Below are 21,052 nucleotides of genomic sequence, written 5' to 3'. Positions count from 1 at the left end.
ATCATAAAAGTTAGGCTGCCCGCTCTGCCAGGAAGGTCAAGAACACAAACAAAGGAAAAAAAGTTACTACTTGCACAGAAAAATGTCAACATAGCACCATAATTCATGAATCGTGGTTTGGTTTCAAACAAGCTTCATTGGTTGGGAAGTAAAGGCCCTGTCAGAAAGAATATTAAATTACAATCTTGCTGAATTTTGATTTCATATAAGAGAATGTAAGACTTCAAATAGTATTAATCCACACCTAGAACTGATAGAGAAGCCTTATCCACGCTCCAGACCTTCTTCCCACCGTTCATTTGATACTGGACTGCTCAGTTCTTCCACCCAAGCCTCTCTGTGATGACTGGTATTTACTGGCACCATAAAAGCAGTGCTAAAGAGCAAGAGATCAAATACTTCGAATGTGGCTGTGAGAGAAGTTGTCATGGTATCTGCTTGCCCATCTTTTCCATCTGTTTCCCCCCTTCCATGGCTCTCTCTCTGCCTCCTCTATCTCTCATTAATTTCCTGTGTTCCCTAGAGGTGTCACTACCTGCAGGTTTCCCCTGGTTCCCTGGCTGGCACATCTGATTGTAACCCACTGTTCACTCACTTGGACTATTTAAGGATGAACTCTTTTACTTGCTCTCCATCAGATCTTTTGTCAATTGGAGTATCGTTCAGGCTCTCTAGTGTAGCTAGCTTTGTTTTCTATGTGACTTACCCTTTATCTCGATGTGCTTCTTGTAAATCAGAGAACATGTCCAGTCTGGTTTACATATCTAACCGCTCTACAACAGTGTCATTCAAAGATATTCCCTTTGCCTGTGAAACATCCACAGCACATTCTCTGTGTCTCCTGCTTTAGAGGTCGCCAGGGCTATAAAACCTCTCCAGAAGTAAATGGTGACAGGTAGGATATACTGACTTGAAGGAAGTAAAGAAAATGGGGCAAAGGAAAGTGGTATCTAATGTGGGACTGATGAAAAGAGGTAAACTTATTATCAATGTACCGATATCCAATACAGGAAAATATTTGTCTCCAGTTCAGAAACAATTATTGCTGGTATGAAAATGTCAAGTATATTATAGGGTGTTATCCTGGCACTTCAGTACATCCTTCACATAGCTTTTTTTCAGTAGTAAAAGGCCTTTACTGACCAAGTCAAGGCCTGTGCACACTGTCAAACATCACCTTGGAGTCAGTGAAACCCTTATAAAGGAGTAAGCTCCACTCCTTTACTTCCTCCAGTCAACTGGCTCACTTTACTTTACAAGATGCACTTTACTCAGTGCATCTTGTGTTTGCTTCTCATGTCTGGCCATTGTTCCCTGTGTGTCTTCTCCTTCCCATCTTTAAAGTCTCTCCAAAGAAACAGTTCTCACAACTGGACGTCTTTGGACCCACAACATCCTTCAGTGTTAATGCTATAGGCTCCTTCAAGTTATGCCAGTTTTTGTCAGTGGTCACAAATATCTATTAGCTCTTTTGAGCATGAACAGTCCCGTTTAAGGTTCAGACGATGCATCTCACCCTGAATTAAGTAAAGAATTTGACTAAGACACTCCAAAATATTCATTTTTGTAAGGCATTCACATGTGGACTTGCATAGCCAAACTGCACTTGAGCTTCAGGGGATGACTTGATAGACATTCTCTTTCAAGATTTTCTGGTAGAAAGCAAAATTCAACAAGTCCAGTCGTGAAATTTCCTCATTACTAAATATTCTACAGTCAGCTGTTAGTGGTATTATAACAAAGTGGGACAAGAAGGAATGTCTCTGCACTCTAGAGCAGTGGAGATGTGATCTCTGGAGTGACGAATCACACGTTGACCTCCCCAGAGCCTGGACTTCAACAATATTGAAGCAGTATGGGATCATGTTGACAGATAACAGAACAAAAGGCAGCCAACATTCAAAGAAGAGCTTTGAATGTCTTTTAAGAAGCCCGGAGAACTATTCCTAAAGACTACTTAAAGAAATTATAAGAAGGTCTGCCTAAGAGAATTCAGACCGTGTTGAAGAATGAAGCTGAAAATATTGATTATAAAATATTGAAATATTGATATTGATAAAATATTGAAAATATTGATTTTCAAGCTCAAACCCTGTTTTTGACTCACATGTTCGCATGTTTTAATTTAATTTAGTCACCTTGAGGTGACTGTTGTTTTGATTTAGCGCTATATAAATACAATTGAATTGAACTGAATTTAAATTATGCATGCAGGATTTTTATTTGTAAAGGAATATTTTAACATTGTGGTATCAAAACTTAATTTTATTTTCTGAATAGTTGTTTCACTGCTTAATCAAAGAGAATTTGCCAAAAGGAGCAAAGCACTTGTGGGAAAGCCAACACTGGCAGCAAAGGAGGAAAGTATCAGTCTCCACTCAGAGAGCGGTATCAAAGATCCTGAGGTGCCCCCTGCTGTGACTTTGAAATAGTGAGATGCTCATAAATAGTCCTTGATGAGAAGAAATGATGGAAATGAATACGAGTAATTTAGTTACTAGATACTTGGAGGCAACATAATACTAGGACAAGTTATAAGGGAAGTAGAAGAAAACATAGATATCAAGTGATACATGAAATAGAAAACATTAACAGCTGAAAAATCAAAGTCATATATTTAGTTTCCTAAACATAGACAATTTAGTTTATCCAAAAAGTTAAAAGTAAATAAAAAGTTTTTTATTTTTGTTGTGTTTGCTCAGCATGTGTCACAGTAAGAAGAACAGGAACTTTTTAACATTAACCTCATCAAAATCAACTCCTGCAGATATGGTGACAAATGGTTGAGTTTAACTTGATTATCACAATAGAATACATATCCATCAATTAATCTGAAACTGAGAAAACCAGTCCTGTTAAAGATACCACTTCACTAAAGTTTATTGCACCAGGTCTGCTACCTGTTGCAGAAACTGCAAAAGGACATCATCAAAATAGAGCCAAATGCAAAAAGTGTTGTGCATCCTGAGCACAAACACACTGTGAGGAATAACAGCTACACCATTAACCTCCTAGGACCTGGCGTCCACATATGTGGACTCAATTTTGCTCTACAAGGGCCTGATATCCACTTACGAGGACATTATACTCATAAGTGGATACTTACGAGTATAATGGAGTGGCTACTGTTCTATCGAAATTTTAGACGAATATCCTCATATGTGGCTCTTATTTTTCATAAAAACAAAAATAAGGTTAAAAAAATATCTGGTAATCCTTTGTTTTTACATTCACCGGTCCCCAATATGCCCAAATATCAAAGAGAAATTAAAAATGCATGCTGTGGAAGAGTTCGGGTCTTAGGAGGTTAAAGTTCACCAACCTATATTACTTCTACAAATCCTTACTAAAGATTGATTTCTCTAGATAGAACAAGAACTTATGTTCCCCACAACTTTCTACACACCTGTGTACCATTTGGATTCAACTGTGCACTGGAAACATTTCTAGCACATAATTATGGGCACATATTCTGATGTGAGAGTGATGTTTAGAGTGTTTATAAATAATGTGAGCTCAAGGTTCACTTTATCAAGAATGAGCAGAAATGTTTCAGGCAGCCAGGAGAACCCTGAGAACAACTCTGAATGACTGTGTAAAGATGCTCTGCTACCTAGTTTTGAAGTTAATTTTCTTACTGGACATATTTCTGTTTCTATGTCAGCTCATCTATCCAGATGAGGCTAAAGCAACTCTCTCCAGATTCAGATAATAAAGACTACACTGAGACTATAGAAACTTCATCTTAAAGGGCATTGTGGGTCATTTAGTGGGGAAAACCTGAGGCCTGCTTTAAAAAAAAAAATCTTTTACATGACATAACCAGTGTGAAACTGAATCCCACTAAGGTTGCTTCTACCCACTTGCAAGGAAGGTGGTTACCATCTTCAAAGCTTTTGTCACATATGGTCACGTGAAAATAAAGTTTTCACCAGACTTTATGTAGCCCTGTGAAAAAGCGAGTGTGTCTTTACTGCTTGCACAGGAAATAAGATGCAAATTACTTAATTACAAACTGCACATCTGGAAAGGCACAGAGCTGAAAGGTCTGTACATTATTTAGAGCAACATATGCTCCCCTCAACAATCTTTTTTGAAGTAGGCCTTGCATATTTCTTTAAGACAATGCTAAACCGCACGCTGCAGTGTGTACACTACAGTATAGCTTCACAGTAGAAGAGTCCCAAATTTTCCCTCTAAAAATAAACAAAATATCTATAAGTCTTCATTATTAAGAAGGCAACATGGTGCTAAGGCATTTAGCTGAACTTCTTCTTATGGAACAAAATGTACACAGCACACAGAAAATGGCATCTAATGAGGCTTTAGAAATTCTTGGCCTCCTGGCAAAGACTCTCTTGGGGACTTCGGTATTAAGTATTGGAAATTTCCTGCATGATCCTTGTATGTTTTATTACACAAAACTGTAATAATGTATAACAATATACATGAATGCAAGAAGACTGAGATGAGACTAATCTCTGTTTTTAACTTGGTTAAACTATCACTTTTACTGTAGTTGTTAGTCATTTATAGGTGGTTTGAGACAGTGAACCCTGCTTTCTAAGCCTTCAATACCATGCTCAAAAAGAGATTAGTCACATGTGCTTCTCTCTCCTGTTTGTCGGCTATATGCTGGGAAATTACTTTTGGGTATAAATCTAGAGGTCCCCCTTGTGGCCGTGCAGGTCATCAATTAGATAAGCATTGGGTAACCCAATACAAATCAGACAGTCCCCAGCCAGTCAATCCAGACACTCAAGAGTCTTTGCCAGTACTACCATCAGACCACTTGCTCAGCAGTATGGCAGACTCTCTGTGCAGGCTGTTTCATCTCCCCACAAAGAGCACTTCAAAAACTGTTGAAGAGCGTGGCAAGTGGGGCAGCAAAAAGGAGTTCATCCTGTCTGTGGCCGGTGCTATTATTGGACTAGGCAATGTGTGGAGATTTCCATATCTTTGCTACAAGAATGGTGGAGGTAAGTATTTCTATTCATTATCCTTAATTATTAAAAGTGTAGTATTATGGTTGATCACAGTGTTTTTTTTTCTTAAGGAATTGAGAAGATATGTTTTTATTATTCACCAAAGTACAATTATGGGCTTTAATTAGATATTTATTTTCACTGCCAAATACTTTCATTCAAAGTTTTGTTAAAAGCTGCAAATGATTAAAACTGTCCAATGTGAAGTGTATCTGCTATCCATCTGTGTCTCTGTCTGCCTGTTGATTAAGGATTTGACAGGTTACAAAAGGCTATAAAAAATAACATTCAGTCTGGATCCATGCCAAAAAACACAATCAGATTCTTTGCTGAAGCCCTTTAAGTTCAGCATTGCTCCACTTGAATGAAAAAATATCCAGCTGTGATGGTGCTAAACTGGAAACAAACTGGACATCGTAAACATTTCACGTGGCAGATTTTGATGATAACGTTCCAAAAATGAATGAATGAAATCAAACAAACAAAAAACAGATGAAATATTATTGACTTACCTCTTAGGGATGGAAATGTTCATTTGAAAGTTGGTGATTTGCCCCTTCTTTGACCTTAAATGAGGACAGATATGTCAGAGGCATTTCAAACAAATAAACTTCAGGCCTTACGACTATTTTCAGCCATAGCAAAATGATGACATTATATAAATGTTCTAGCTTTTATCCTTGAGAAATTGACAATCTGCTCATAGACGTTATCAGCCGTTGTTTCAATTTGATCAAGTGTCCCCATAACAAGTGATAAATTCAGGGTTCTTATTTCCCATCCTTTTTTTTTTTCTTACTGAGAAAAGCCATGTGTCACAGAAGAATCACACACAGTCGCTCAAGGTAGCACTTATTTGACAATGGAAGAAAGTGAACTGCCCCAGAAAGAATCATCCTGCATCCTGCTTGGCAACAGCAATAAAAAATACTTGTGGCTTTATTAGCTTACCTCATAAAAAAATAGCTGAACAATTGAATTATGTAAATATGAATGTATCTAAACTATCAGCTAACAGAGATATCTCAAAGGTTTCTGTCTTTTTCTAAATCATCCTATTTTAGACCACACACTATTACATACTATAACAGCATCATCCTGAAACCTGACCTGGTTTCTACTGTTGTACTTCTAAACATCTCCCTGCAGTTATAAAAAATCGGAATCTCAGAAATAATAATGTAAAGACTGATGCTGCAGCAGATTCTGTAACCGTGTATAATCTTTTACATTCTGCTGGCTTCAGTCGTTTGTCAGTGTTCCTAATCCACATGAACAGTTCCTTTATCTTGATGTGTCATGGACAGGACACTGTAAGTGGCTGGGTATAGCTTTTGATAGTTAAGTTAAGCACCACTACTGATTTAGTCATATTGTTTACTGTAACATTGCTCAATGTAAGAAGATTGGAAATTTAAATACTTTGCATAAAAGCAACACAAAATGACGTCAGATTGTGCAGAAAAAAACGTATAATTTATAGTCATCTCATTAAAAGTGCATTGCAAAAAGATATCTCAAGATAGATCCTCTAGGTGTTTTAATTAACTAGATGCAAATTTCTTTTTTAAAAAAAGATTGTTTTGGGGGCCTTTTGGACTTTATTTAATAAAACAATGAAGATAGATAACAAAATGAGGAGAGAGAAAGGGAAGACATGAAGCCAAGGGCAGCAGGTCCGGCTTAAAGCTGGGCCGCTGCACCACCGTATTTTACACCTTAGGCTTTGAACCTTTCCTAAAGTACATAGACTATAAAATATATTTATATTCAGACAAATTGCCTTCAACTGTGTCCTTTGTGTGAAAATTCAGTCAGAGATAGTTCCAGTAATATTCACTTGTGTGTAACTGTGTGTCACTGCAGATACAAGTCAGACATCCATTCTAGCCAATCAGAAAAGTCTAATTCCATTAACAAAAAACAAACCATTTGTGGTGTACCCCAAGGTTCCCTCCTGGGCCCAGTTCTTTTCAGTCCACTCATAATACCTTTATAGTCTACTAACTACAGATATGACATGTTTCTGTAGCTAGATTTTTCTCTCATGATTCAAAAGTATATCCTAGCATTGCCCAAGTAAGTACTTATTGTCTTGAAAGATGAACATGAATATTTTTGCTATATAGTATACCAGTCATGTGCTAATGTAGTTTGTTGTCACCTGCAGGCGCATTCTTCATCCCTTACATCCTATTCCTTCTCACATGTGGCATACCTCTATTTGTGCTGGAGACGGCACTGGGCCAGTACACCAGTCAGGGAGGAATCATGTGCTGGAGGAAGGTCTGCCCCTTGTTTGAAGGTGAGCTAACCACTGGAATTGTGGTGAAGCAGATCAATGAAGAAAAAGTAAGAGAATGCAATGCTAACAGTTGTTGTTTCCAGGCATGGGATATGCAAGCCAAATGATCATTTTCTACGGAAGCATCAGCTATATTGTGATTTTAGCCTGGGCTTTTCTCTACTTGTTCTCTTCCTTCTCTGGAGAGTTGCCATGGGCCACCTGTAATAACACCTGGAATACAAGTAAATACACATGTTGCTATTATACTTTTCTCTGCCTTTGCATACACCAAAAAATCAGTGGCCTTAAAAATAGTATGCATAATGTTAATGTCACTTCATTGTGTTTCTAAATGTGACATCTTGCTTAAGCAATTTAACTGACATAAATAAAATTCAAGCATTTGAAGATTTGTCATATTTGACTGTGTTTTAATCTATTTCAGATCGTTGTGTGGTAATAAACAACTACAATGCCACCCTCAACTGGACGTTACCTGTAAATTCATCATCTTCTGTTGTAGAATTTTGGCAGTGAGTTATCATGATTTTTTTTTAAATAAAACTTCATTTGAAAGCTCAGCTATAGGTATACTATACTCAGTGTTGGGGAGTAACGGAATACATGTACCGCCGTTACGTATTTAAAATACAAAATATGAGTATTCCGTTACTATAATACTGTAACTGTATTCCGTTACAGTTACCGTTTTAAAAAGGTGGTATTTAGAATACAGCTACTTTGTTGAAATAAATGGATTACACGGCGGTACTTCCCTGTTTCATATTGTGGCGGGTCAGGACTGTTTGGGTTTTGTTTGACAGCTACGTTCTGTTGTTCCAGGTGGCAGCGCTACGGTTGCCATGGTTACAGGGTGACGCTCTCTCTCTCTGTGTTTCCTGGGTGAGAGAGGCCTTTTTGTTGTTGTTGTGCTAAGCTAATAGGCAGATTGCTACCGGTATAGCTCTAAAGAATGTAGCATCATAGGCTGTGTAGTCCGTGCTGCAGGGAGAATGGACTGCCATACACGTTATGTGTCTGTGAGCGAGGGAGGGAGAAAAAGGGAAAGTAAGAGCTGTCATCGAGCAAAAACGGGAGCTGGAAGCATGTAAATATAATAATAACCACTGCAGCCAAGAAGAGTGCCTGACGAGCCCAGTTGTAAGTAAGCTATTAAGACTCGACTGTACGCTGTGTTCGTGTTTTCCTCCGAAACAATAAGTTCCGTTGGAGCAGCCTTTCAACGCCTCTCTCTGTCTCTCGCTAGCAAAGTTGACCCAGACAACAAAGTAAAGCTATTTTTCGGCCAGAGGTCCCTTTACTACGGTTCGGGGCGCGGACCTTCAGTAGCAGTAATAAATCACAGCAATAGTACATTCATTTAGTTGTAAACAGCATGATAATATATTAAGTAATCCAAAGTATTCAGAATACGTTACTCTCATTGAGTAACGTAACGGAATACATTTTGCGACATGTATTCTGTATTCTGTAATGGAATACATTTTAAAAGTAACCTTCCCAACACTGACTATACTAAAGATAAAAGCTCTGCATGTCGATGCCACAGCCACATCAGCTCTTTGTTTTTCCACACTGCTTTCGTGTGTTTCTTTGCATGTGCTATGACAAATTTGCCAGTTTTATCAGGTAGTTTGGTGAGTCCCCTTAGCGCCACACAGATGTCTGATTGCTCCTAACTGAAAACACCTTCAAACACAACGTGAAAACAAAGAAATTACCTAATCTGCACTATTATGAAGTTTTATTCAGATCTTCTGCTTTATCTGAGTGACTCATATTTCCTGAGCAAGACAGTTCACGTGTAACAGCATATGCTGTAACATCTGTCAGCATAGCTCCCTCTCAGCACTGAGATGGGATCAATCAACCAGAATAATTGAAAACACCTGTGTACTAAAGGTGTGAAGTGATTTTAATTGCACATTCAAGCATGTATCATTCTGAATAGTTTAATGAACTTCAACTTCATCAGGTCTTTTATGTCGGCCCCAGTGACTTGTCAATCAAATATGTAACTAATAATATTTTTTTAAAACACATTCCTTTCTGATATAAATGTTCCTGGGTATTGGATTTTCAACATGCAAACTCACGCATGCTCACATGCTGCCCATTTTTGTAGCCTTCTCCAAACTCACACATATGTGTAGGTAATGACAGTAATGGTAAAAAATGTTTTTTTTTTAATCTTAACTAGTAACTATAGTCCAAAGATGAAGTTTTACACAACAACACATACTGCTTTAAAAGGCCATTCATCTAACTAACACTGCATCATCTTTCAGGCGTCGGGTGTTGAACATATCTTCTGGCATAGAGGCCTTGGGAAACATTCAGTGGGAACTTTCTCTGTGTCTTCTTCTAGCCTGGGTCATCTGCTACTTTTGTGTCTGGAAGGGAGTTAAATCCACAGGAAAGGTAACACTAAAATGACAAATGTGTGTCCGAGATTTGTAGTAGATACACCAGTATTATCAATTTGAAGCTCCTACGTCGCTTTATTATTGAGTTATTGCATTCAGAAACTTGGGTGACTACAATGCCCGCCCACCCGCCTACCAGCCCACCCACTTACCAGCCCACGCGGCAGGGTGATGAAAAAACCCCATCAGCCTTTTACAGCTGAGTACTAAAAACCCCTTTAGGAGACTTGTGTTCCACTTAGCACACACCGCATGCTTAACAAAGAAGATAACAAAGGATGTCTTTTTAATGTTTGGCACTTAAATTCAATGACGGACATAGTACAGGATGTCTAGTTCACAAAACGTTATAATCAGTGGTTACTTGATGATGAAGGGGTCATAAATAATCTGAAACACTTTCCCTCCTGTTCTAAAATCACCCACAACAACTTTTCCTCACTGAGAATGGTTGAGTGACTAAGGTGTGGCATGGAAAATAACAGACCAGAACACCCAGACAGCCACAGTTTTTTTTTTCTTGGGCTGCTGCCAAGCCAATAGTTCAGTGTTACGTGTGCTTAGCTTTCAAAGCAGACCACAACACATAACAGCCTATGGTACTGCACGTTAGGGTTACAAAATTAGAAATTTTACACAGTGACATTTTTAATAGACCTAAGCAATCTTAAGATCGTATTTCCGTCATCTCTTTTTATATGTTCATATAGTTAGATAGATAGTTAGACAGACAGACAGACAGACAGATAGATAGATAGATAAACCACATGTTGTGATGTAACATATTCAGTCTATATAACCCAAAGGGTTTTTTTGTCTAGACCGATAAAAAAAGTAACTGAACAATTTGAATCTTTCAAACATAAACTTAAAGCAGCCACGAGCAAGCTAATGTCAAATACGGTTGCGAGTTTAATTTCATATAGAAAGCAACAGTTTGACGAAACGTTATGAAACACACTAAGACTCTCGTGTGCCTCGTTCAGTGGATAGGCATGACTCATGTGAGGCTTGTGATTTGTGAGAAAGTGAATTGGAAGTGCTGACTGCGAAATCTCTCTGTGGGAGAGACGTGTGCAATAGATCCCAGCTGTCTCTGCCATATAATTACCTACTGTAGCGTGTAGTAACTTCTTTTCTTCCTAAATCACTGGAGTTAATTGAATTAATCCACTGGTGCCTTTTTTCCTGAAGTGATACAGTTTGTGTTTGTGACAAGAAATTGTGGTTAGAAAATTCAAGATTGTAAAAAACAATAAATAAAGATAGTCTTATTAAGTAACCTTGATGGATTGGTGAAATTTAAAAAAAATCACAGCATTGTCACAACATATCCCCTTGCAAATGTTACCATGCCCTCTATTGTCAGTTATGGTGTACTTTTTGTATTTCCCGTTTTATTTTTTTACAGGCTACATATTTCACAGCTACATTCCCCTTCATCACATTAGCTGTGCTGTTTGTCAGAGGAATAACTCTTCCCGGAGCTTTCCATGGGATCAAATACTACTTGTATCCCAATCCGGCACGGCTTGCAGACCCACAGGTATGATTTAGTCTATTTTCTTTTGATGTTTGTGCCACGATAACAGCATTTAGTAGCAGCATTTTTGGAAAAATAATCTTTTGTTGGTTTACAGGTCTGGATGGATGCTGGAACACAAATATTTTATTCTTATGCCATATGTTTGGGATGCCTGACTACACTTGGAAGCTACAACAAGTACAACAATAACTGTTATAGGTGACTACCTGATGAAGATCTAATTTGATGGTTTAAATCACAATTTGCAATTATTTCCTACTATAGTTGCTAATTCCTAATGCTAAAGAATTATCAGTTAATAAGACTGGTGTAAAAGATTCAAAATCTTAATTAAATTTTTTCATTACAAGTGTTGAACCCTTACTATGAGTCAATGTAACTTTAGCCTGCACCCAAACAAAAGAATTTAATAGCACTGACCAACACTGTTATGATAATGCAGGAACAACACAAAATGTGAGATACAGCATGAAGAAGAATTAAATTCACATCAGCACAACTTCCATAAATATGACACACACCCCAAACACACACACACAAAAAAACCCAAACTTAAGTGTGCATCAGGATAGGCGAAGAACAGAAGACACACACGCACACACACAGAGACATTTTTAGAAGTTTTAGTAATTTCTTGTTATCACAGTGTCAGTCCTTGTTGTACGTTACCGATTCACAAATAAAGACAGCAAGCTTTGTTTCTGATTTGCAGAGACTCCTTCTATCTTTGCTTGTTGAACAGTGGGACCAGCTTCGTATCGGGCTTTGCGATATTCTCAGTTTTGGGCTACATGTCACAAAAACAGGGTATGGACATTGCTACAGTTGCTGAATCAGGTGAGGCTGCACACCTGCTTGGTTAGATTTCAGACTGGCATGTGTTTTGTTTTTTTTCTCTAAAGTTACGGATTGTTAATTGAGAAATAATCTTTTTCCTCATGACAATTATTAAGCCTGGAACCTTCTAAATTTTAAAATGCATTAAACATTTCTCCGTAAACTAAAGACACTGTGGCACTCTGACATGATTTACTTGTGTGGGATTATAATATTATTTTATGCCATGTTAGACCCCTAATTAAAGATTGTGAATTATTATGTAGTTTTAGTTTGCATTATTCTCCTGAATTAGAAGAAGGTGATAACTATTACATTTGTTAAACTGATTTGCATTACATTAGACTGCTGATTTATTGTGAATGAATGATATTGTTTTATGATGCATTATACTGCTGAGTTATAAGAAATACTGTTCGCAGAAAGTCATCGCCTTATTTGTCTGATTAGAAGAGAACAGAACATACCGGAGAGGTTTTCTGCCCCATCTCAGCAGGAGCAGATAAACAGGGAGCCATGGTCGTAGCTTAGGCGCCGTGTGAGAGAAAGAATGTGAATGTTTAGGCTTTTATGATTAGGTGGGGGCCACTAGAGGCTATAAGAGTTTGATCAGTGCTCCACCATATTGAGATCTGATGCTGTCTGCGTACGGCGTCCATCTCCCACGCGTGTGATCATTAAAATCATCGTTTGACTCAACCCGGCCGGACCAGTGTTGTTATTTTGGTTTTTCCTCTTGTATCCATCCCCAATATTTGAATCCGTGACACTTGTTCTTGGTTTCACTCTGTAGGTCCAGGACTTGTCTTCATAGTTTACCCACAAGCTGTGACCCTGCTGCCATGGCCTCAGGTCTGGTCTGTGTGCTTTTTCACCATGATCATCTTACTGGGAATAGATGGCCAGGTCAGCTTCAGTCTTTCTTATGTCTTGTAAAAAAAAATGTAATGCAGTGTTATTGTTTTTCTCTTGCTTAACTTATCTTGACACTAACCTGTCTTTGTGTTGCTCTGCAGTTTGCAGGTCTCGAGAGCATCATGACCTCGTTAACAGATGTGTACCCAGCCCAGATACGAAAAGGATACCGCAGAGAGCTTTATCTGATGCTGATCTGTGCGCTCTGCTATATGTTTGGCCTGTTATTAGTGTCAGAGGTGAGCTGTCAGAAGCACATTTATTGTTGGTCAAAAGTAATCAGTTTACTGTGTAAAATCTTTTTGCGGCATGGTCAATTGACACAAAATACACAGTAGGTACACTCCTAAAATGTGTTTTTGTTTCCATTAAATCAACAGGATTTTGAGTTGTTTGCAGTAATACTTTTTTTTAAATAAATCAAATCCACTGTATTTGCTGCTTTCATTTTAGGCTGGTGCATACATTCTGCAGATCTTTGATCACTATGTATGCAGTGGGCCCACTCTTCTACTGATGGCAATTTTCCAGTCAGTGATTATTGGATGGATCTATGGTATGTTATAAATGTCAGTGGTACAATTGTTTATATATATATGGAAACCAAAGAGAAACGGAGGTTCACACCCTTCAATGTGCAGACATGGAAAGACATGTAAGTGGAGGAGGCAGCAACAGCAAGATCCTTGTACGGGAAAGAGTACACTTTGTTGCAACATATGCGCTTATAGTTGCTGCAAATTGGAAATTAGCAGCAACTGTGAACATGCTAACCCAGGTAAAAATCGCCCTAGCTTCTTTTTTGTTTACAATAATTAAATAAATACTTCTGTCCTAGGTGCTCAACGCTTCTGTGACAACATTGAGGACATGATTGGTTACAAACCTTTGTCACTAATCAAGTACTGCTGGCTGTATGCCACTCCTCTTATTTGCAGTGTAAGCATCTGAAGCAGTCTGACTAAATAGTTTATCGATATTGTATAATTTCCATCTTTCACTGTTTATTATTGACGATGATTCCCTTTAAAGGGAACCCTTGTGTTTTTGCTGATAAGTTACACACCACTGAAATTCAACAACACCTACGTGTATCCTTGGTGGGCTTACTGGATTGGCTGGTTCCTCGCCATGTCGTCTCTTTCTATGATCCCAGTCACTATGATCTACAAACTGGCCAAAGGTAGAGGGACTCTCTGGCAGGTCAGTGATGTTACTAGTGGCAGCTTTGTGTCTGTGAAGGTTCTCAGTCATCCAGGTCATCGTAGTCAAAGGAGCTTGCAAAGAAAAGCGTCTGGACTTCTTTAAGTTACTTGAAGACGTTTCACCTCTCATCCGAGAGGCTTCTTCAGTTCTAAGGTCAAATGGTGGAGAGTCCCAGATATAACCCTAGTGGGAGTGTCCCCCCACAGAGGGACAAAAGGACCCCCTGATGATCCTCTAATCGCCTGAGCCAAGGTGTGGAACTGGGTGTGGGTCCCAATCAGCCAGAGTTTCGGGTGAGTTCATTGTGAAACCTGGCCCCACCTTATCATGCGAATTCCTGAGGTCAGATGGCCCAGGGTGTGAGTGGGCGTTAAGGCGTCTGGGAAGGGATCTCAAAACTGGATTATAGATGGCAGAGAGTTGGTGTCGTAAACCACCGCCTCTGTTCAAAGATGGTCGCTCACAGTGGACATAGATGGCTTCTTTCACTCCTCTTTCAAACCATCTGTCCTCTCTGTCCAAAATGTGAACATTGGCATCCTCGAAAGAGTGTCCTTTATCCTTAAGATGCAGATGGACAGCTGAATCTTGTCCTGTGGAGGTCGCTCTTCTGTGTTGTGCCATGCGCTTGTGAAGTGGCTGTTTGGTCTCTCCAATGTAGAGGTCTGGGCATTCCTCGCTGCACTGTACTGCATACACCACATTGTTAAGTCTGTGTTCTGGCGTTTTGTCTTTCGGGTGAACCAGTTTTTGTCTGAGTGTGTTGCTGGGTCTGAAGTACACCGGGTTGTCATGCTTGGAGAAAACCCTCCTGAGTTTCTCTGATACACCGGCTACATAGGGGATGACAATGTTGTTGCGCCTGTCCTTCTTATCCTCCCTCGCTGGTGTCTGATCTTCTTTTCTGTGCCTCTTTGCTGACTTTAAAAATGCCCATTTAGGATAGCCGCACGTTTTGAGTGCTTCCTTTACATGTGTGTGTTCCTTCTTTTTCCCTTCAGGCTTAGAGGGAACATGTTCTGCCCGGTGGTGTAGGGTCCTAATTACTCCAAGTTTGTGTTCCAGAGGGTGATGGGAGTCAAACAGGAGGTACTGGTCCGTGTGTGTGGGCTTCCGGTAAACTTCGATGTTGAGGTTGCCATTCTCTTCAATGTGCACAGCGCAGTCCAGGAAAGGCAAACAGTCATCCTGGGCCATCTGACCTCAGGAATTCGCATGATAAGGTGGGGCCAGGTTTCACAATGAACTCACCCGAAACTCTGGCTGATTGGGACCCACACCCAGTTCCACACCTTGGCTCAGGCGATTAGAGGATCATCAGGGGGTCCCTTTGTCCCTCTGTGGGGGGACACTCCCACTAGGGTTATATCTGGGACTCTCCACCATTTGACCTTAGAACTGAAGAAGCCTCTCGGATGAGAGGTGAAACGTCTTCAAGTAACTTAAAGAAGTCCAGACGCTTTTCTTTGCAAGCTCCTTTGACTAGTGGCAGCTTTGTATTTGAATAACTAACTGTGATGTTCATCGGCGTAACTTTGTTCTGGACATTGGAGGGGTCAAGATCTCTAAATAAATAAATAAATAAATCTGGGTAAATTCCCAGATGATTAAACATGCAACTATTTTGCTGGTAATACCTGAAATGAGTAAAGAAAATCAACAGCCTATCTATGCAAGGTAATTCATAATTGTATTGGAGAGGCTATATTGGTCGGGTCTGATTATTGGAGGGTAATAACCCCCCTAACCCCCCTGGAAATTATGCCCCTGGTGATATTCATTGACAATCTTAATGCCTTTTTCCAGCGTCTTAAGACCAGCTCCCGCCCAGCAGATGATCTTCCAGTGATGGCAGAGGTGACAGCAAAAGAAAGGGCGAGCTTCACTGCATGTCCACGATAATGGAGCAAATGACCATATTTTAAAAAAATCCAAACTTTAAGAGCAACTTTAATTTTTTTTAATTTCAAAAATATGTAGAGTAGCTTGTTTACTGCATGGTTTTCATATGGTGGGTCATTTTTAGTACAGCAAATTGTTTTAACCCAAAAAGACCAGCTTGACAGATCAAAGATCTAAAATAAGCTTCTTTGTTTTTTTTTTTATTAAATTGTGTTGAAATCCACTGAAATTCACTGCCATCATTGCTATATTCAACTCTAAGCTAAAAGGACAAAGTGGTACAGAACGACAGTTCCTCTGGCATTAACATCAGCACAAAAGCTGTGTCCTAGGAGCTACGTGGCATGGCTTTCCTGTAAGTGTAATGTGTAGGTGGTGAAGTACTTTTATCCATAAAGATTATCATCATATTATCGGCATTCCAAATTCTCATTTGTGTTTTTCACTGGGAGGAAAAAATAGCATTTTTTTACTACATATAAATCTAAATGAATATACAGTACCTCTTTTACAGTTGTCATAGGTGTAAAGATGCTTCCTGCTTGAATTTATACAATAATTCTACAACATCTTATAAGCTAGTTTTACTTTGTTATATTTTAGGGGTAAGTATTTTCTTGGATTAAAGAAGAGCATTAAGAGAGAGTATTAAGAGCTTTTTTATTTTACTTCTGTATTTACGCATGGATTTACATTTCTATTAAGAACTCTAGAACAGCTATAAACATAATGGGTTGGGATAAATTTATCAGAGTTTGTTTTAGGAGATCTGTCTGTGGCATTTATATGTCCAAAAGAAGCACATCTGAAATCCTTAAAGAGACTGGATGTATAACATGTTGTACTGAGCAGTAATATTTGTAGGTTTCAAATACCCAAAAACCAAACAAATCTACTCCCTCAGCAGTGTTTGGGTCACTGGCTATGTGCACCATGACAGCATGACAGGTGAATTTCTGTGGCTAACATTTATTCAGGGTCTAATTCATGTATTTTTATTAAATATAATACACCAAATATGTATATCCTCCACAAAGGTATTAGGACTTGCTTGAATCTGTAACACAATTTTTTTTTAACACTTTAATTCAGAGTTTTCCTTTTTTCTAAAGTATTTTTGTACTAATTAAGGGTTTTTATTCAACATGTGACTTTAAATTTGTATAATAAAATAATTTTGGGGGTAATTTTGCTTCTTTGCTTTTATTTTCCATGGAAAAAAAATTACTACAAAAAACGACCACCTGCCATTCTTGTTAAACCCACTTTCACAGCGTATAGCCTGTACAGTAACTTTGTATCTGTCACAGTCTGGCTGAGGCACACTGTATATGTTGTGAAAAAGGACATAAATGCAGACTGAAACACAATGTGAAACACGACGTGGATTAACAGAAAACGAGCAGTTTATTATCGCTGGCAAAATAAATACAAACAAAGGGCATGGGTGAACTAAATAATAACCTAAACTGGGTGAACTGAAATGAAACATGAAAAACCCTTAAACATGGAGAACTGGCGTGGATACCCGGCGACACAATGTGGACTAGCAGTCGACCTCACAAGGAATGACTGAAAACACACGGACTAAATACACACAAGAGGCTAAGGAGGGAAGTGGGAACACATGGGGAAACAGCTGACACACATGAACACAACGAAGTCACAGGGGAAGTGTAAAACTAAACACATTGAACATAGAAACACAAGACCTCTTCAAAATAAAGCAGGAAACATAATGGGACGCCGACATGACAACATGAACTTGACAACAAAAGACACGCAGCATGAAACACATAAATAGTGAGGGGAACTTAAATACAGGGGTAGAAAAAACAAAGGGAATCTGAATAAACAAATGAACTTAGATAACTTAATGAACTTAAACAAACCATAAACATCAAAATAAACTAAAACTCAAAACGCTGGGTTAAAAGACCCAGGATCGTGACAGTGTCACTTGTATACTTTGCTGTGTTACAGCTACATTTATAGTCACTTAAAGCCAGTTTTCAGAACACAGAGCATGTTATGAAGTCCAAAAAAACCTTGCAGAGCATTTAATATTGCCCTGGAAAAAGCCAGGAGCCGTGGGGATTTTTTAGGCTTGACTGTCTGACAGAACTATAACAGACCCAACAAAAAACCTTTGGTAAGGCAGTAGAACAACAAACATGTTGAATTCATGGACTGAAAATATTTTTAGTGAAATATGAAAAATTATTTTTTTCATTAAATCTCTAATACATTAAAGTGTGCAAGCAGTGGACTATATGATACTTTCCAGTGTAATCTTACCTGAATTTTGCAAAAATTGTTTTTTTTTTTATTAAACTGTCTACAACTTTCTCTTTTCTGCATTATTCAAAAGGAGATTAAGAGATTCACAGCTCAAAATTCTTAATTTATCTTGTACTGGGCCTTCGTGCAGCCCCTCAGTTTATCCACTGTCTGAAACAAGTTTGTTTTTGGTTTTTTACAGTAGCTTCTCTCACGTTAAGGTCAACCTTCTCTTAAACCGCCTTACTGACACAAATGCTTTTAAACAGCCGTTGAGCAAGACTTCTGTACTGACAGAGCTGCTGTATGTAGCTAAGCTAATCATTTTAAAGAGGTGCTAAATCCATGCAACAAATGTGGTTTCAAAGGATGAAACGGCTGCTGAAATGAGGTCTCACTTCTCGCTTGTGAAGTGATCTCGGCTGACTGTAACAGATTAGTTTGTAAATCCATCAGATAACCTTTGTGAAAGTTAAACGCTATCCCTCTGAATTCTGTGGAAAAAAAGAAAAAAAGTAGAATCCATTATAGTGCACTATTGGGCTGATTGTATTTCCAGATACAATATTTTGTGTTTCATCAAAATGGGGCAGCATGGCTGTGTGCTGTTTATTTTTGATCCTTTATTATATTTATTTATTTTTTAAGTCTTTCAGCTGCTCCCTTGGCACAAGTAGCCCTGCATATTTGTCTTACACCTGATGACCATCCCAGCCACGCAACACAAATTTGATTTATGTCTCCTGCTGGAATTGAACCAGCAACCTTTGTTTGCTTGGTAAATATGTAAACAGCTACACAGCTACTGTTTCACTTCAAGTTTTACTGAAAGATGACCTAATTTCCTTTGAACTGTTTCACTGTTGATTTTGTATTCTGTATTAGATGGAAATACTTGAGGAAATCAAAAAGCAATATTATATTATTGCTTTATAATAATTATAATATAATGGGGCTTCATCTGAAGATTATCTGTACAAGATGGGAAAATTGTGAAATGTTTTGAAAATTAGGTGCACTATTTAGATAAAGGTATTAGGCCACACCTCCTGATCTTTCAGTTCAGGTGTTGGCCCATTCTGTTGTTGCAGGTCTATGGAAATCAAGCACCTATCCATGCAATCTGCCTTTATTCATTTTTGTGAAAGAATTGGTCTCTAAAGAGCAAGGTTGCAACAAGTCAGCCATGAACAACTGAAGTGGTGTTATTACAAAGTTTAACAGTTTATGAACCACAGCAAATAACCCATGAAGTGACAGACCATGTATGGGCATGTGCTGAGACGCACAGTGCCTAAAAGGATGTAAATATGTAAAAATTGTGTATGTTTCTGTTCTGTGTCTTGTGTACTGTTTGTTTTTATATGTGTCTTTCTTGCAGCTGTTACATCCAAATTTTCCCTTGTGGGACATTTAAAGGATTATTCTATTCTTCTATTCTATTACCTTGACCTCCAGTAACACTGTGAGGAACCTTGGAGTCATTTTTGACCAGGATATGTTCTTCAATGCACATATTAAACAAATATGTAGGACTGCTTTTTCCATTTACTTCAAGTAACTTCTCTAAAATTAGAAATATCCTTTCTCAGAGTGATGCTGAAAAACTAGTTCATCCATTCATTACTTCTAGGTTGGACTACTGTAATTCATTATTATCAGGACGTCCTAAAAACTCGCTGAAAAGCCTTCAGTTAATCCAAAATGCTGCAGCAAGAGTCCTGACAGGGAATAGAAAGAGAGAGCAGATTTCTCCTGTATTGACTTCCTTTCATAGGCTCCCTGTTAAATCCAGAATTGAATTCAAAATCCTGCTCCTCAAGTCTTAAATAATCAGGCCCCATCTTATCTTAATGGCCTTATAGTACCATATCACCCCATTCACTCTCGCACTGCAGGCTTACTTGTTGTTCCTAGAGTATTTAAAAGTAGAATGGGAGGGAGAGCGTTCAGTTTTCAGGTCCCTCTTCTGTGGAACCAGCTTCCAGTTTGGATTCGGGAGACAGACACTATCTCTACTTTTAAGATTAGGCTTAAAACTTTCCTTTTTGCTAAAGCATATAGTTAGAGCTGGACCAGGTGACCCTGAATCCTCCCTTAGTTATACTGCAATAGGCATAGGCTGCCAGGGGACTCCCATGATGCATTGAGTTTTTCTTCTTCAGTCACCTTTCTGACTAAACATGTGTTAATAGACCTCTCTGCTGAATCATACTTGTTATTAATCTCTTGCTCTCTTCTACAGCGTGTTTTCTATCCTGTATTCTTTCCCTCCCCCGACCGGTCGCGGCAGATGGCCGCCCCTCCCTGAGCCTGGTTGTGCCGGAGGTTTCTTCCTGTTAAAAGGGAGTTTTTCCTTCCCACTGTCGCCAAAGTGCTTGCTCATATGGGGTCATATGATTGTTGGGCTTTTCTCTGTATGTATTATTGTGCAATCTACTGTACAATATAAAGCGCCTTGAGGCAACTGTTGTTGTGATTTGGCGCTATAGAAATAAAATTGAATTGAATTGAAAAGTTGTCATCGGTCTGCTGACACAATAACAGCCATGCTTGAAACTTCCTACAGTATTAACATCAGCACAAAAATTGTGCACCGGGACCTTCATGGCATGGGTTTCCATTTTTGTCCATGTAGTGTATGTGA

General features: G+C 38.7%; 1 protein-coding gene and 1 long non-coding RNA gene across 2 annotated transcripts; one reads left to right on the top strand and one right to left on the bottom strand.

Moving 5' to 3' along the window:
• Positions 1-1,492: 1,492 nt before the first annotated feature.
• On the bottom strand, positions 1,493-8,083 carry LOC102784404 (uncharacterized). Its single transcript, XR_436656.3, has 3 exons — positions 7,769-8,083; positions 7,150-7,503; positions 1,493-5,551 (listed from the first exon to the last, which is right to left on the bottom strand). It is a non-coding gene; the product is annotated as an uncharacterized LOC102784404 (long non-coding RNA).
• LOC102784686 (sodium- and chloride-dependent GABA transporter 2) lies at positions 4,784-17,236 on the top strand. The gene is made up of 14 exons (XM_006783300.3): positions 4,784-4,979; positions 7,156-7,290; positions 7,374-7,514; positions 7,718-7,805; positions 9,582-9,714; positions 11,131-11,265; positions 11,360-11,463; positions 11,978-12,102; positions 12,896-13,008; positions 13,119-13,256; positions 13,471-13,573; positions 13,856-13,956; positions 14,050-14,220; positions 16,030-17,236. Exons 1-14 carry the CDS (start codon positions 4,805-4,807, stop codon positions 16,123-16,125), a joined length of 1,758 nt encoding a protein of 585 aa, XP_006783363.2. The 5' UTR covers positions 4,784-4,804; the 3' UTR covers positions 16,126-17,236.
• The last annotated feature ends 3,816 nt before the right edge of the window (positions 17,237-21,052 follow it).

Source organism: Neolamprologus brichardi, chromosome 5 (genome assembly GCF_056152115.1).
Source record: "Neolamprologus brichardi isolate AB-2024 chromosome 5, ASM5615211v1, whole genome shotgun sequence".
NCBI classification, from domain to species: Eukaryota; Metazoa; Chordata; class Actinopteri; order Cichliformes; family Cichlidae; genus Neolamprologus; species Neolamprologus brichardi.
Note: the sequence above shows the minus strand (reverse complement) of the source record. Positions and strands in the feature narration are given on the sequence as shown.